The sequence below is a fragment of the Lissotriton vulgaris genome, chromosome 9, assembly GCF_964263255.1.
Source record: "Lissotriton vulgaris chromosome 9, aLisVul1.2, whole genome shotgun sequence".
Taxonomy (NCBI): Eukaryota; Metazoa; Chordata; class Amphibia; order Caudata; family Salamandridae; genus Lissotriton; species Lissotriton vulgaris.
The window spans coordinates 98,480,557-98,497,380 of record NC_141697.1 but is presented as its reverse complement, the minus strand read 5'-3'; the positions used below and the strand labels follow the sequence as shown (position 1 = coordinate 98,497,380).

Below are 16,824 nucleotides of genomic sequence, written 5' to 3'. Positions count from 1 at the left end.
CCTAGGCCTGTCAAGATCACCCATTTGAGAGGTAGGGAAACCTGATGAATATTAAATAAGTCACCCCTAAGCATACCTTGATGCCCACAAAGTAGGGCTCCTAATATCTAAGAGAGGAACATGTATTGTATTGTAATTGCATTTGTATAGTGCTTACTACCCCTGACAAGGCGTCAAAGCGCTTTTCAGCGAGTAGCACGTTACTCCGGGACCCATAGAGAATTATTGTTGAATTAGTATAGTAAAACATGCAAGTACATTTTAAGTGGTGGATATGTTAGTCAATTATTTGGATTTGGAAGGATAGCAGAGTATAGAATAGGAAAAAAGTTTTGTATTTATATAGCGCCTCTTACCCCTGATAGGGTGTTGAAGTGCATTTTTGGCGAGTACCAGGCTACTCTGTGTGTGACATTAGAAATGGCAAGTTCCCCCGGTGACTAGACCCAAACCTATTTTGTCACTGGTCAGGCAGTAGCTGGCAGATAGGATAAGAAAGTATTGATCATACACTTTAATCTGTAACTTTTGTCCTTTACAAGCTACAACCCCCCTTCAAAGACTTATTTTTATACTTAATAAAAATCCAATCGAATGGCGAAGCCGCATATTTATTAAATATAGGGGAATTGTAACTTTTGAAAATACATTTTACCTGCCTGAAGCTGCTGGAGGCTAATGAGCTCTACAGCCATTGCCCAGCCTGGACTTGGCCTGAATGAGGTGTGAAAACCGTTTCCACAGCAGGGATAATAGCCTGGGAGTGGGTAGGTTTTTCTTCCCTCCCCTGGCAGGAAGACCAGCTGGGGAGGGCCGAGGAACTTAATTTACTTCAAAGAACTTCAAAGGGGCCTATCCTGTCAAGCAAATGCTAGGTGGCACCTGGAAAGGACCCAGCCTTTGTTCCCCATGTCAGGCTGGCACTAAAACCAGGCCATACTACAATTTCAGCAGTGGCCCGCTCGGGGAGGGACTTTCTGCGGAGAAACTTTGACTTCCAGTCTTTTCCCTGGACCCATTTACTTGTTGTATTCGACCAAGGCGCCATCGTGGTCAGCCTCAAATCACAACTATGTCCAGGTATACTGCTTCTATAGACCATTATTTGTGCTTGTTGGTGCTAATTTCACTTAGACCTTTAAAACATTTATATTTCTGGTTCCTCGTATTGAATTTTTAATGCTTTGTTTCTGGGTTTTAACTATTTGTGCACTTCTAAATGCTTTACAGATTTTCTTTGAGTAATGCCGGTCTGCTCCGTGCCATAGCTACCAGGGGTGGAGTGAGTGTTTTGAATACTGAAACCTTTCACTGGATCAAACAAGTTAATTACTTTATCGTTTGCGGTGGATTACCATCCACCCCTATTAATAATTCACTTCTTAAAATGTGTGCTTGTCTTCGATCACATAATTGCAAAAGCATTCTAGACAGAACTCAAAATATGTCCCTCACCATCTAAAACGTTCATTTGTCTTGAACAGTGTTGAAATAACATATGCATTACCTGTTTGTATTGCACCTGCTAAATGGTTTAACAAAACACCATGACTGCAATCCACCTCGATTAGAACTCCCTCTGTCCTTTAGATCAAGTCACTACAGAGGACCAGTTCTGGCAGTGTAGTGGGGTTTGGGCTAAAGTCACAGAAGAGCGACACGTGTGAGGCATGCTGCACTCAAAGACCAGCGAGGTCTTTTCTGGTTTACCACAAATCATGGGGGGAAACTATTGAATCCAAACGCGGATAGGAAGATGTAAAGCATTTGGTTAATGTTGTTTTCAATTTATATTTTCATTTGCAAATGCTCCTCCCGTAACCATAAACATCAAGCTACACCTTTGACACACCATTAGTCCTTTCTCTCCGCCCTTCTTCGAGTGTTCTGATCTCTCTTCTTCACTTGAGTCACTGTCCACCTTTCCTCAGTATTTACACAATTATACCTCCTCAACCCTCCCACTGAAGCAGTCTGTCTTAACTGTGCAACCATCATAAATTGGAGGGTTCATGTGTGCCTCTATTCTTCTTCTCCCTTTCCTCAGAAGTCTGTCCTGTTATTGGTTACATGTCAAACTGGTCTCGTGCCCACTTCTTTGTCCCACGTAACATAGTTCCGGCAACTCTAAAGCATGGGGGAAGGAGCTTGAATGTGAAGTTTAAATCACAACTCTGCACCATTTTCGCGTCTCTTCAGTATTCCCCATGCTAGATGCCTAAATTCCACGTTTCTTCTACATTTTTCATTGGATTCACCGATTCATAATGGTGTCACTGTAAGGGTTGTAGCCTCTACAATCATGACCTTGGGAACCTGCTATGTTGCCTTTGTTAAAGACTAATGTAGAAAAGCTCAGCATTCACTAAATTCTTTGCAACCTTGCTGTGATTGTAGGGGTCCTTTTAGTCCTATAAATCTTGAAATCCAAGTCCGTGACTCGATGAGTAATAATTTCGGTGCACATGTTAAGGTATGTTTTGCCCATTAACCAATATCTGAGGCAAAGTTGAAAAGCCAAACCAATGGATTAAACTGGGACAAGGCAATGGAATATTGAAGTAGTTTGCTGGTAGAATGAGGTATGCTTATATTGAGCAATATTAGATAACGAATTATAGCTCAAAAGCAGAGAAGGGCTTAGAGAACTTTAAATTTGCTGGTAAAAGAGTTACAGGAGGCCAAGACAAACTCAGATGTGGCCACACCAAAAAACCTTAGCAGTGTAAAAGAAAACTGCCACACTTATGGATACGACTGGAAGGCTGGAGGCAGAGATGAAATATGCCCTAGGAATAGCCAACTAAGGACGGATGAACAGGGTAATCAATCAATTCTCCAGTAAACACAAGGATGTCACAGGCATTAAAGATCAAACTGCAAGAACTGTCGACTGCGCCTTGAAAAAGCAGGCACAAATGCTTTGGATATCCCTTCTAAAAAGCTTGAGGCTATAAGATCATTTGAAATTTCAAAACACTTAAGACCTGAATTTTTCCACCACCTAGAATCTGCAGCTCCTTCTCCTCTGATTCTTGGACTAGAGAGTTAAGACAACTTTACAAATTAGTGGCAGTCTAAATACCCACATTCAGAAAATAATCTGAATAACAAAAGAACACAGTACTATTATTTCAGAAATTTATTGAAGATCCCACGTGAATACATTCGGCATAGAAATGTTAGTCTCTTGTTAGGATGTTCCTGCTAAAGCTTCATTTCAAAGCACCGAATTCACAAATGGAAGTCCACCATTTTGGAGCAATTGAGATATGGAAATGGCAATCTTGAAGCTGAACCATAAGTGACTGAAGTCTTGTGTAAAACAGCAAAGGACATCATCCACACCAAGGGAGAAAATTACTCTGAAAGCTGCTGCATAGGGTAGCCAATATCAAAATTTCGCGACCTGTCCATTTACCATTGAAGTACTTTTAAACAAGTATTTTTGTGTGTTCAAGTCTTCAAGTGTGGCAATCTTTCCGTCCTCTGGTTTTTGCATCTGGGTGGCTTACTCCCAAGCAAGATGTACTTATTTCCAAGGCAGTTTAGTCTTCAGCTTTGGCCTCCATCTCCTCAGCATCATCGTCACCATCCACCTCGGCATTTTCCCGCTCCAGCCTCTCAAGTTGTCTTGCCAGCTCGGTCTCATCTGTGTCTGTGACCACCTTGGGCTGCAGAAGGATGAAAGCATGTTAGACAGGACATGAATTTTTACACTCCACATCTGGGTTTCTACAACAATCAATGCATTGGTGTGCGTCTCTCCCTTATGAAAACATTAGTATATGACCACGTTCTATGCTCAGTTTTGACCTGTATACAGACATTTAAAGGGTGTGTGTTTACTTCTTACCATTGCAGCCCCCAAGTCCAAATGGAGAGGCAGTCTGCCACGCCCAGGTAACTGACCTAATACAGGTATCTATAGTCTCAGAGAAATCCACCATTGTCTGAGATTGTACATGAAAAATTCCGGGAGTGCTAATTACAGCTGGTGAACATGTGTGATAAGACAGAAACTTCCTTTCCCGTTAGTTACAGTCCGCTTACAAAAGGTACTATAACCTAAAGCTATCCAGGAGCTGAAATATTTGAGTTCGATATCACAACAGCTGGATTACCAGAACCAGTACTCTCCGTATTCCTTACATTACTCATGTGAAATATCACTTTTATTTCACCTTGGTGTGGACAGTCTGGGATTGTTCAGTCCTCGAACTCCAATATGCTTGCATCTACATGGAGGACCGCCCTTCGCTAAGGCTGCACTCACTGACGGAGATAGCTTGTGAGTGGAGTGGAAATTGAGACCGCTCCTATCCAGACTACAAACCCCTTGCCTTTTGAGCTGCAGGACAAATCCTAGCATAAAGAGTCAGTTTCAGAGCTATGTTAACTTTTAAGAAGGTTTGATTTTAATTCTCTGAAACACGCCTTCTGATGAACAGTGTGATCACCACAAGTGTAGGATGGTTCACAGAGGGTCCGAGGAGGAGAAAATTGCTGTAGGGACTAAAGTGTGAGGGTGAGTAAACTGGTAAAAAACAGCACAAGAGGTAAAAAAATGGGTATATTACAAGTAGAAAAATAGGAGAGGTTCTGCAGATGGGGGCATGAAAAGGTCCGAAGGAAAGATGTATGGAGGTCACACTTTTTTAATCTAGATAATTACCGCAAATCTCTCAAATAATAAAAAAAAAAAAAAAAAACACGAGAAGACGAATGATCTTTATTTCTTTGGATGTTGATTTGCTTGAATACTTCCCACTCCATCCCTCAGATGTTAGATTGACTGCCCGTATTGTGAACAGCATGGTAGTAAGTAGTCATATTTGCATTAAATACCCTGCACATTAGTTAATTCTCTAAACATCCAGGACTAGTAGCTAGTTGATACACGGATCTCAAGTACATCCATTTGTTTGTTCCTCTATTCGGAAATCCCTAAGCGAACACAACGTCTGCAGGGACTCCTGGCAACGCTACCACAATGAGTCTCCCTTTTTCTCCATCTTTGTAGCACAACATGACAGGAGGCGCCCAATGAAATCTTCACTAGGACTCCCTGTAACTCCATTGGTTTGAACCATGTAAGGAATATGCTACTTACCAGTATGCATCTGTTCTTGGCATGTAGGGCTGCTGACATTCATATCTGTGCATAGATCGCCGCCTAGTGTTGGGTACGGATGATTGCACCTTGTTGTCCTGGAAGCGTCTTCGAAGTATCACGAGATAGGTGACTCCTCCCCTGGACTACAGTGCGCATATGCATCTTCTCCATCCTCAGATTGTTTTTCGCCATAGTGGCAGAGATGGAGATAGTAAGAGATGGCCATGCAAAAGATAATGCTGCAGCTCCAACAGGCACCGGGGAGGAGGGTGGCCGTTATGAATGTCAGCAGCCCTACATGGCAAGAACAGATGCATATTGGTAAGTAGCATATTCCGTTCGAGGCATGTGGGCTGCTGAATTCATATCTGTGCATAGACTGTATAGCAGTATCTCCTCTAGCGGTGGATACCTGTGCCTGCTGTAGCAGTTTGAAAAAGAGTTTTGAGGACAGCCTGGCCTACAGCAGCTTGCTGCTTTGCTTGTACGTCTACACAGTAGTGTTTTGTGAAAGTGTGTATAGTAGACCATGTGGCTGCTCTACATATGTCTTCAAGAGGAATATTTCCTAGGAAAGCCATGGATGCCCCCATTTTGCGCGTAGAGTGTGCTCTGGGGGGAGGGGGGGGGGGGGGGGGGAAGAGTTATCGTGTGTTTAGCTTTTTGGTAACATATTTGAATGCATTTAACTATCCATCTGGCTATTCCTGACTTTGATATGGGATTTCCTTTATGTTGTGGTGAAAAAGCAACAAATAATTGTTTTGTTTCTCTGAATGATTTAGTTCTATACACATAATAAAGCAGAGCTCTCTTTACATCTAGTGTGTGTAGGGCTCTTTCAGCTACTGACTGTGGATTTTGGAAGAACACTGACAGTTCTATTGATTGATTAATAGGGAAAGTGGATATGACCTTTGGCATGAACTTAGGGCTTGTTCAAAGTACTACCCTGTTAGCATGTATCTGCAAGAAGGGTTCTTGAATTGTTAGTGCTTGTAGTTCGCTAACTCAACTGAGTGAAGTGATGGCAATCAAGAATGCCACTTTCCATGTTAAGAATTGCAATTCGCATGAATGTAGAGGTTCAAAAGGAGGTCCCATGAATCTGGTGAGTACTATATTTAGGTTCCAGACTGGTGAAGGTGGGTGTTTTGGAGGAATCACTCTTTTGAGACCCTCCATAAAAGCCTTGATTGCTGGTACGCGAAACAGTGAAAGGTGTTGTCTGTTTTGGAGATCTGCTGCTATAGCAGCAAGGTGTAGTCTTATAGAAGAGTATGCTAGGTTGCATCTTTGAAGATCCAGTAGGTAACATATGATGTTTTGTATGGAAGCATCTAATGGGTTGATTTGGTTATTGTTGCAGTAGATAACAAATCTCTTCCATTTTTCTGCATAGTATGCTCTAGTAGTTGGTCTTCTTGCCTCCTTAATGATATTCATGCAGTATGGAGGCAAGTTAAGGTATTCAAATTCTAAGACTTCAGGAGCCAGATCGCTAGGTTCATCTGATTGGGATCTGGGTGTCTGATTTCTCCACGGTTCTGAGTTAGAAGATGGGGTGCGAGGCGTAGCCTTTGATGAGGAACTACTGAAAGCTCCAGGAACGTTGTGTACCATGGCCGTCTCGTCCATGTGGGAGCAACTAGGATCATTGTGAGTGACTGTTGCCGTAGTTTGCGTGCCACCAGAGGAATCAGTGGTGCTGGGGGAAAAGCGTATGCAAATCTGCCTGACCAGTTCATCCATATCGCATTGCCCTGTGACAACGGATGTGGGAACCTGGCGGCAAAGTATTGACATTTTGAGTTTTCTTTTGTGGCAAACAGGTCTATCACTGGGTGACCTCACTTCTTGAAAAATGGCTGGAGAACTTGGGGGTGAATTTCCCATTTGTGCAGTGTTGGCTGGGTCTGCTGAGCAGATCCGCTATTTAATTGTCTTTTCCTGTGAGGTGTTCTGCCAGGAGAAATGTGTTTTTTGGAATTGCCCACTTCCATATGCTCTGTGCCAAGTGGGACAGCTGTGGAGAACGTGTTCCTCCCTGTTTCTGGATATAGTATATGGCTGTCATGTCCGTCCGGATCAACACAGTCTTGTTGTAAAAGTATTTCTGGAATACTTTTAGGGCTAGAAATATTGCTAGCAACTCTAGTTGATTGATATGCAGTCTCTTCTGTTTGATTGTCCAGAGCCCTTGTACTGTGTATTGAAGTAGGTGGGCTCCCCAACCAGTCAGTGATGCGTCCGTTGTTAGTACTAGTCGTGGAACCGGCTCTTGGAACAGTCGGCCCTTGGAAAGGTTTTGTGGGTTCCACCACTACAGAGAGTTGTAAGCGCGACTGTCCACCAACACTAAGTCTTTTAGTAGTCCTTGAGCCTGGTTCCACTGTCTTGCAAGGCACTCTTGCAGTGAACACATTTGAAGTCGGGCATGGGGGACAATGAATATGCAAGAGGCCATCATGCTTATGAGCTGCATGTAGACTCGAACTGGCAAAGAGTGTTTTGGCAGAAATTTGCGAATGAGCACTTGCATGCTGGTTATCCTCGCAGAGTTTGGATATGCCTTTGCCACTGAAGTATCTATGGTAGCTCCCAGATACTGTTGTGTGTGGGATGGTTGTAGGTGGGATTTTGGGTAGTTTATTGAGAAACCTAGGCTGTGTAGCAGCTGAAGTGTCTGAGACGTGTGTTTTAGGCACTGTTTGTACGATTTTGCTTGTATTAGCCAATCCTCTAGGTATTGGAACCGGTTTTGGAAGTTTAATTAAGTGGTGTGGCTCACTGGTTAGAGGCGGCAGACCTGGAAGCAGAGGTCGGCCCGGGACCAGGGTTCGATTCCCGACACGGCAGAGTCTTGAGCCATGGTCAGCGGACTTGATCATTCTCGCCTCGGTGCCTACTCCAACCATGGGTCCCACTCAGCAACTCTGGGCAATAGCTTGCTTAATCTCTACTAACGGCCCCATCAGCACCGGGGATGCTGGTCTTCACCTTGGAGATGCCCAGGAGGGACCATCTCACAGGGAAAGCCGGGATGGGTTCCCCAGCGGTATACAGCGCCGGGACGCCCCTTTGCTGGGGCAGCTGTGCGCTTTACAAGTATACGACATTTAACATGTATGGAAACACGTTGATGTGTTGCCTCCTGAGATGTGCAGCTACTGTCGCTAGGCATTTTGTAAACACTCTTGGAGCTGTGGTTACCCCGAAGGGGAGAACCTTGAATTGGTAAGGTTGACCTTGTATTGTATTGTATTGTATTCTTATATAGCGCTACTATCACCCTACGGGCATCTTGGCGCTCAAACAGGAAGTGACGGTTATATCTGCAGTTCCAGATTGAAGCAGAGAACTAGCCCCTAGGGAACAATAGGGTCTTCAAACCCTTTCTAATTGTGAACCTGAGACATTTTTTGTGAGCTGGATGTGAACTGCAAGAAAATACGCATCCTTGAGGTCCAATGTTGCTAGGAAGTCTCCTTGCTGGAGCAACGGGAGGACTTGCTGTAGTGTGATCATGTGGAAGTGCTCCGACAGTATGTATTGATTTAGGGGTCTGAGGTCCAATATTGGTCTGAGGGAACCGTCCTTTTTGGGAATAAGGAAGTATAGTGAGTATACTCCTGTCACTTGGTGTTGGAAAGGGACTGGCTCTATGGCCCCCTTTTCCAGCATGCATTTCACCTCTTGTTGTAGCAGGGTGATGTGTTCTTTGGACATTGGACGGTGTTTGGGTGGTATGTTGGGTGGAGCAGAAGTGAGTTCTAGGCAATAACCATACTGGATAATTTGTCTCACCCACCTGTCTGTGGTAGTTGCGTTCCAGACTGGTAGGAATTGTTGAATTCTGCCTCCGACCGGTGTTAAATGGTCTGGAGGTAGTGTGATGAAGTCACTGTTTTGCGGCAGTGGATGCTCTGGTGTTATTGCCTCCACGTCCTCTTTCCTTATTATTGTTGCCCCTATAACCTCCTCTGTGGGAGTTCTTGTTGAAGGAACCTTGGGTGTTGCATTTGTATGTCGACGAGGTTTGTGAAGTATTGTCCCGTGTAGCTCCTCTGTATGAGGAGCGTCGAAAGGAACCTCTGTGTTGTTGAAACTGCAATGCGCCCATTGATTTTGCAGTTTGTGTCTTTTTTCATTTTGTCTAAAATGGTGTTGACTGCAGGGCCGAAAAGGAAGTCTTGATTGATTGGTTGGTTAAGAATAGTGGATTGCATCTTGTTCTTAAAGCCATAAATACGTAGCCATGCATGTCCTCGTAGTAAGACGCTAGTGTTAATGGACCTGGCTGTAGTGTCAGCTGCATCAAGCGCACATTTAATGGAGGCATGTGTAATAAATTTCCCTTCCTGTATGAGGTCATTAGCTTGGGCTTTGAAAGGCTCATGCAGGTGTTGCATTAAACTTTCAAGCTGGTCATAGTGTGCTCTGTCGTAACGAGCTAGCAGAGCTTGTGTATTTGCTATTCTCCATGAATTGGAAGCCTGTGATGCTACCCTTTTACCTGAGGCCTCTAGTATTTTGGACTCTTTATCAGGAAGTGGAGCTTCTCCTGTTGTCTGTGAGTTGGCCCTTTTGCGTGCATTGGCCACTACGAGTGAGTCTAATGGTAACTGACCTCTGATGTAAGTAGGGTCTGTAGGGGCTGCTCTATATTTCTTTTCAATCCTGGGATTGATTACGTGTGCCCTGGCTGTATCTTTAAAGATATCTGGCGCATGTTTTAATACCCCTTTTAACATAGGAAGTGTTCTTACATTTTTTTCCGAAGTAGGAAATGTATCAAATAAAAAATCTTCGTCTATAGGGTCATTGTGCATGTCTACGTTGTGGTACTGCACTGCCCTATCTATTAGCTGGTTGAAGACGATGGTGTCGTCCGTAGATGACAGCTTTGTTGGGTATGAGGAGGGGATGGGATGCGTGTCATATGGATCAGTAGGTTCACCCCATGGTTCATCTTGAGGGTTAGGATCCTCTGGATAGCCATAATAATGTGGAGGATTTTCCCCTGTGTCACCCTCATTGTCCCCAGAGTGCGAAGGCGAGAAAGGAGCAAAAAGCGTAGTAGGTATAGTAGGATAGAAAGGAATGAAGGGTCTGGGGGGAGAAGTCCCAAAGTCCTTTTTCTTTAGAGGAATGGGGGAATGAGAGTCCGTGTCCAATGGCCTCTTTTTCCTGTGTAGGATTGTGGCTTTACCAGTCTCAGGGTTTATATACATTTTTGCCTGACCGTCTGATGGATCTGGATGGAAGAGTTCTTCTTCTACTGTCCGTGGCTGTGTCTTTGACTTCTTTGGCTTAGTTGGATAGACTATTGCCTTCGGGTCGAGAACCTTTTTTGGTTCAATTACTTTCTGCGCCTTATTGCTCTTTCTCGACTCGGCCTCTTTATTTGGGTCGAAGAGTGATTGCGGATCGACCGGATCTTTAGGTTCGGCACGCTTTTTGTGCTCGACAGGTTTTTTAGGTTGACTGTCTTTTGTAGAGTCGATGACTTTTTTCGGATCGACTGGTGTTTTAGGAGCACTTGTTCTTGGTTTGATGCCTTTCTTTGGTTCGATAACCTTCTCTGGCTGGACCACAGGCTCGGCGCGACGCCCTTCGTGTCGACGACCTTCGGTTCGACATTTTTCAGCGCCGCTGCCTTCTTTGGTCGACGGCCTTCTTCGGTTCAGCGCCCTTCGGGTCGGCGGCCTTCTGTGGCTCAACGGCCTTCTTTGGTTTGGCGCTTCTTGGCTCAACGGCCTTCTTTGGTTTGGCGCCCTTTGGCTCGATGGCCTTCTTCGGGTCGTCACCCTTAGGCTGTACGGCCTTCTTCGGTTCGACGACCTTCTTAGGTTCTTGAACCTTCTTTGGGATGACGTTACTTGGACCTGGGGTCTCTGAAGACTTAATTTTTGTTTTCGAAGCCGAGAGGGACGGCAGGGCTGCCAAATGATGTTTTGGATCTTGGCTAAGGCCTTTAGGCGATGCCTCCACCGGAGCCTTCGGTAACAGGGTAATTGGTGTCAGGGGCAGTGTACTCACGATTTGCCCCGGTGGGATTTCTTCATCGGAGTCCGAGTAGTCCTTGACGGTGACGATCTCTAGATCCGAATCTTGCGCTTCTGGAAGATTTTGTTCATCCTCGAAGATGTTGTCTGGTTCCGGGGCCTGTCGCTGCATCTCTTGCCTAGCGGCCCCTCGAATCCGGATGGTTTTCTTCTAACGGAATTGGGCACAGGTTGGGCAGGTTTCTTCCTTGTGGTCTGGTGATAGGCACTTGTTCCATACTGTGTGTTTGTCAGTATGCGGGAACTTGGAGTGGCATTGTGGGCACCTTTTGAACAGGCTCCTTTCCATCGACAGCAGGCCCACGTGGCGTCGAAAAGGCCCAACGGCCCACGTCGACGACTGAGTCGAGATGGAAAGCTTGATCGAGTCAAGAAGTACCGAGCGAGAACAATACCGTCGAAATCGAAGGCCTTTTGGCCTCTAGAAAAGTTTTTTTTTTTCGATTCCGAAGTTGGTGTATAGGAATAATATCCGAACCCAATGGCGGAAAAAACCAATCTGAGGATGGAGAAGATGCCCATGCGCACTGTAGTCCAGGGGAGGAGTCACCTATCTTGTGATACTTCGAAGACTCTTCCAGGACAACAAGGTGCAATCATCCGGACCCAAAACTAGGCGGCGATCTATGCACAGATATGAATTCAGCAGCCCACATGCCTCGAACATAATGTAATCGCTGAAGTGTGTTGGTGCTATCACAATTATAGGAACACACATTCATACTTGTACGGTATTTTCCAATCAAACTCTTCATGAGAAATGTAGTACAAGTTTGTAAAAAAATATATACATTCATTGCTCAAGCCAGGTGCTCTTTAAAAAATCCACCTCCACCCCCCTTTAGCCTGGCAATCAGTTACATGTAAAGCTGTTCGCAAGCCAACTTATAGGTCACTTCCAGCAATCTTAACCACTTGGATGCTAATGACAAGGGTAACTTGTCATGCACTGCCCATTCATTTCAATGGAAATCTCATTATATGGGCTGGATCCCCTTAGCGTCCAAGTGGTTAAGGCACTCCTGTTCCCCCAATGGTAAAGAGGATGAAAGTGTGGTACAAACCACAACTCTGCCATCACTGGCACTCCAATATTTACTCCCTATGACGATTTAAGCTGGGATGAATACTAGTATTTTTCTATATCTGGGACTGCCAGTTGCTTGTTGGACCTGGACTTGGAGTACAGAGTTGCTGTTGAAATGTAAACCTTTCAAGAGAAATTGTTTCCTGTGGATCAGGAGACCCCTTCCCACACACCCAACTATTTAAAATATCAGTCAGCATTAGCTTTATAGAAGTGAAAAGTAATTGTCAATTTGCAAGAATACCACATTTCAAATGGAGTGGCCACGTTGCTAGATCATGTGCTTTATAAATAACACTGATTTACATAAAAGATAAAAAATACAGCACACAATCCTACTCTGTGAATTAATTTGGTTATTATCCTCACATTCTGCAGAGAACACTCACCTCCATCTGAACATTAAAAACGCCTCGCTTTTCTTCAATCCTTTCTTTGATGACAGACATTGCTTGGTTTAGGACGGAAAGGCCTTCTGTTCTTTCCAACGTTGTTGTAGTCATCACATAACGAGGAGGAGCAATCAGATTAATCTGTGGCATTCACAAAGAAAATCAAACATTTTACAAGTGTTCAACATATTAAAGTACTTTTAAAGCAAGAGTTAAAAATCAAAAAGCAGGAAATAATTCTCAACAGTACATGGCTCTTCATATTGTTTACCAATTAAGCAAAAATATTACACAAAATTACATATTTCCTGCCAAGAGCGATAACGCCTTAGTGGTAGGCAGACCGACTTAGGAAAAGATTACAGCTGGTTCTCAGACCGCCCTATAATGTTCACTACATCCAGGAGCAGTGCAAGATGACACTTTAACTCATTTTGTTTGCTGGGATTTACACTTCCTGCGGATTGAGTATTTTTAGATTGTGCTAGTTTGGGTTCTGTAATGAGGTGCAATTGAATCCATTGTTAAACTGAGCTCACGGATACCGGGGTTTAGCCCTTCTAATGAGCATTCTCAGACTGACACTGGGGATGAATTCAGGCAGGTGGATCATTGAAAGATCTAAGGCACAAGATACATATGTTCGGTCAAACTCTACTGGCTCCAGCATAGTCTTAAAGCAGTTTAAGAGCATAAGCCCATGTTATTGGCGACCCGGTAAGGGAAAGACGTGGACATTACGAGGCGTAAACAGGGTTGGAGAAACCATCCAACTGAGAAGGAGCATGCATCTTTTAATTCCCTGAATGGCATAATTTTAAGTCTTCACCCAAATGGTTACTTTAAACAAACAAATATAAAAGATGTAATACATAATTCACTAAATAGTGCAATTCCTTAACAAACTAAGCTCAACTTATGAGAAAATGTTATTTGTAACCATCAATTGAGATTCATAGTAAGGTACAGTGAGTGGCCTCATTTCACATATCTGTTCGATACACACACAAAACCACATTTGAAAGCATGCATCGACCTCTGGAGAACCTGCATTACTTTTCAGTGGTTTTGTGAAGCAAAATGCCACAAAGAGACATGTGGGGAAATAGACTGTAGCGCAGTTCGGGGTTCAAAAGCAAAACATAGCTAAACAAAGCTAAACATACATGCAATTCACAATGTTGAATCCATTTGAAAAACCTAGACTTACCCATTCACTTATTTTTAGGAGAATGTCGATCTTAGAAGCCTCACAGGATATGGATAAAACTGTAGACTCCAAATCTGACAAATCATCCAAAAATAAAAATCTACATTCATTAGGACTCCAGTACTACGTTTTTGCTGTGCTTAAAAAATGGTTGGGTATTGTCTGCATTGGCACACAGCACCAGAAAAGGCTGCTCTAAAAAGAATGTTGATATCTTAAATGTTTAAGTCCTGCATGCATGAACATCAGACTATACCCATATGACCAACCTCATACCAACAGCCACACTTCAAGCATGCAAGGTTGCAGCACGTCACATGAACTGAGGGAGTGTTTGGGTATACGTTATGAAGGAAAGGGAGTAAGGGAAAAGAATACCAGAATAGCAAGCAGTGAAATTTCTCTAGTCCTCCTACTACCCCTCATTCCCAACTGGTTCAGAATCTGATTTCACAGCTTTCAATGCTGGGAAAGGGAAGTCAGCACATATTCAAAGTCTTCAAGCAAATGAGCATGCAGAACATTGCCACCAAAAGCTGTATGTTTTTTACAGTAATGCTTGCAAAAAAGCTTGTGGAGGGGCCCATGTTACTACCCTACCAATGTCAGCAAGGGAAGGAAAGGAAAATGCTACTTACCAGTATGCATCTGTTCTTGGCATGAAGAGCTGCAGAGTTGCACACTGTGCATAGATCGCCACCTAGTGTTGGGCCCGGATCTTTGCAGTTTGTTGTTGTCCTGAAAAGTTCTTTGGAAGTTAAGAGATAGGTGACTCCTCCTTAGGACCACATTGCGCATGGGCATCGGCTCCATCCCCAGATTGTTTTTCGCCATTAGGGAAATGATGGAGCTTTGCAAGAAAAGGAAGGATGCCCATGTAATTTGTATTTAATTAAGATAATACTGGAACAGACAAGGGTGGGCATGTGCAACTCTGCAGCACTACATGCCAAGAACAGATGCATACCGGTAAGTAGCATTTTCCGTTCGAGGCATATGAGCGGCAGATTGCACACTGTGCATAGATTGTATAGCAGTACCCACTCCTAGCAGAGATCACCCCTATCAGTTGCAGTAGTTTGGAATAATGTTTTGAGAACAGCCTGGCCCACATTAGCTTGTTGTTTTGTTTGCACATCTACACAATAGTGTTTTGTGAATGTTTGCGGTGTAGCCCATGTAGCTGCTCTGCAGATGTCATCTAGGGGAATGTTCCCTAAAAATGCCATTGAAGCCTCTATTTTTCATGTAGAGTGGGCTTTAGGAGGAACAGATAACGTACGTTTAGCTTTGTGGTAACACATCTGTATGCATTTGACAATCCATCTAGCTATCCCCGATTTTGAAATGGGATTACCTTTGTGTGGTGGTGAGAAAGACACAAAAAGTTGTTTTGTCTTACGAAAAGGTTGAGTTATTTCTATGTAGTATAGCAATGCTCTTTTGACATCTAATGTGTGAAGAGCTCTTTCTGCTATTGACTGTGGTTGCGAGAAAAAAACGAGCAGTTCCACAGATTGATTGAGATGGAATGGAGAAATTACTTTGGGCAGGAATTTCTGGATTAGTAGGTAGAACTACCTTATTTTGATGCATTTGCAAGAAGGGTTTTTGGGTGGTTAGTGTTTGTAGTTCACTAACTCTCCGCAGAGAAGTAATAGCTACTAGGAGAGCAATTGTAATTCACATCTGTGTAAAGGTTCAAAGGGAGGTCCCATTAACCGTGTGAGAACAACGTTTAAATTCCACACAGGCAAAGGTGGTACTCTGGGAGGGATTATTCTTTAAAGGCCTTCCATAAAGGCTTTAATGGCAGGCACTCTGAACAGAGATAGATGTTGTCTGTTTTGCAGATATGCTGCTATTGCAGCAAAACGTAGTCTAATAGACTTATAGGCTAAGTTACATCTTTGGAGATGCAGTAAGTATCCTGTGATGTGTTGAATAGACAAATTTAGGGGATCAATATTGTTGTTGTGACAATATATCACACATAGTTTCGACTTGGCCTCGTAACATGCCCTAGTGGTTGGACGTCTAGCTTCTTTAATGACGTTCATGCAGTCTGGAGGAAGGTTCAGATATCCAAATTTCAGGACTTCAGGAGCCAGATCGCAAGGTTGAGATGGGCTGGGTCCGGGTGTCTGATCTCTCCACAGTCCTGTGTTAAGAGGTGTGGAGACAGGTGCAGTTTTTGGTGCGATACTTGTTAAAAGGGGTTCAAAGACAACCAGTAACCAAAGACCCCTTTATGTTGCCCGGCGGTGCCGCCTCTATGACCCACCAATATTAATCAATGAAGAAGCAGGCGCTGGAGACTGGAAGGCAGGAAACGTGGATTTTATTCTCTCCGGAAGAGAACACATCAATTCAGACAGCAAGTATCGTCACGAGGTGCTCTAACCACATCTCTGAGGCCTGGCCTCTTATACTAGGGTTTATGACCTTTATTGCACGTAACACATTCTCGCAACACTTTGATATTTGAAAGAACATCCTCGGAATCTCCCCTTCAGGCCCGTTCCCACATACATTTACAGTTGAATTCCCCACCCCGGTCACAACAGGTGATGATTGTCGCGCAGCAGGGCATTCCGCCGATTCACGGAATGCGTGGAGTTGATCGGATCTCATAGGGTGGGGGCTTTGATCGGCTCGAGGGTCTTTTGATGGGGAGGGGAAGCTTCCTACTGTACGGGGTAATAAACAGTATCCGCAGGGCCAGGTGGCGGCCTGGGAACAAGGAAGACAAACGGGGACACAGGGAAAGGGGGTTTGCATCAAAAGGATCTGAGACCATGAAAGGAATGAAGGGAGGTGTCGCGCTGGGAACAGGATGGGAGTCTGTGGCGGAGCTGCGCTGAAGAGGGGTTTATGATCCAAGGCATGAGAGAGCGGGGGTTGTCAGCGTGCGGGGGATGCTTGCGAGGTTAGGAGAGAGAGAGAGAGAC

At 44.1% G+C, this 16,824-nt stretch overlaps 1 protein-coding gene across 1 annotated transcript in view; it reads right to left on the bottom strand.

The window, feature by feature from the left end:
- Window positions 1-3,127: 3,127 nt before the first annotated feature.
- EIF2S1 (eukaryotic translation initiation factor 2 subunit alpha) overlaps window positions 3,128-16,824 on the bottom strand; it is a 132,869-nt gene continuing 119,172 nt past the window's right edge. Inside the window, exons 7-8 of the mRNA XM_086937124.1 lie at window positions 12,661-12,804; window positions 3,128-3,674 (exon numbers count right to left, since the gene is read on the bottom strand). Coding sequence (XP_086793250.1) covers window positions 3,549-3,674; window positions 12,661-12,804 — 270 coding nt within the window. The 3' untranslated portion in view covers window positions 3,128-3,548. The remainder of the gene's footprint in view (window positions 3,675-12,660; window positions 12,805-16,824) is intronic.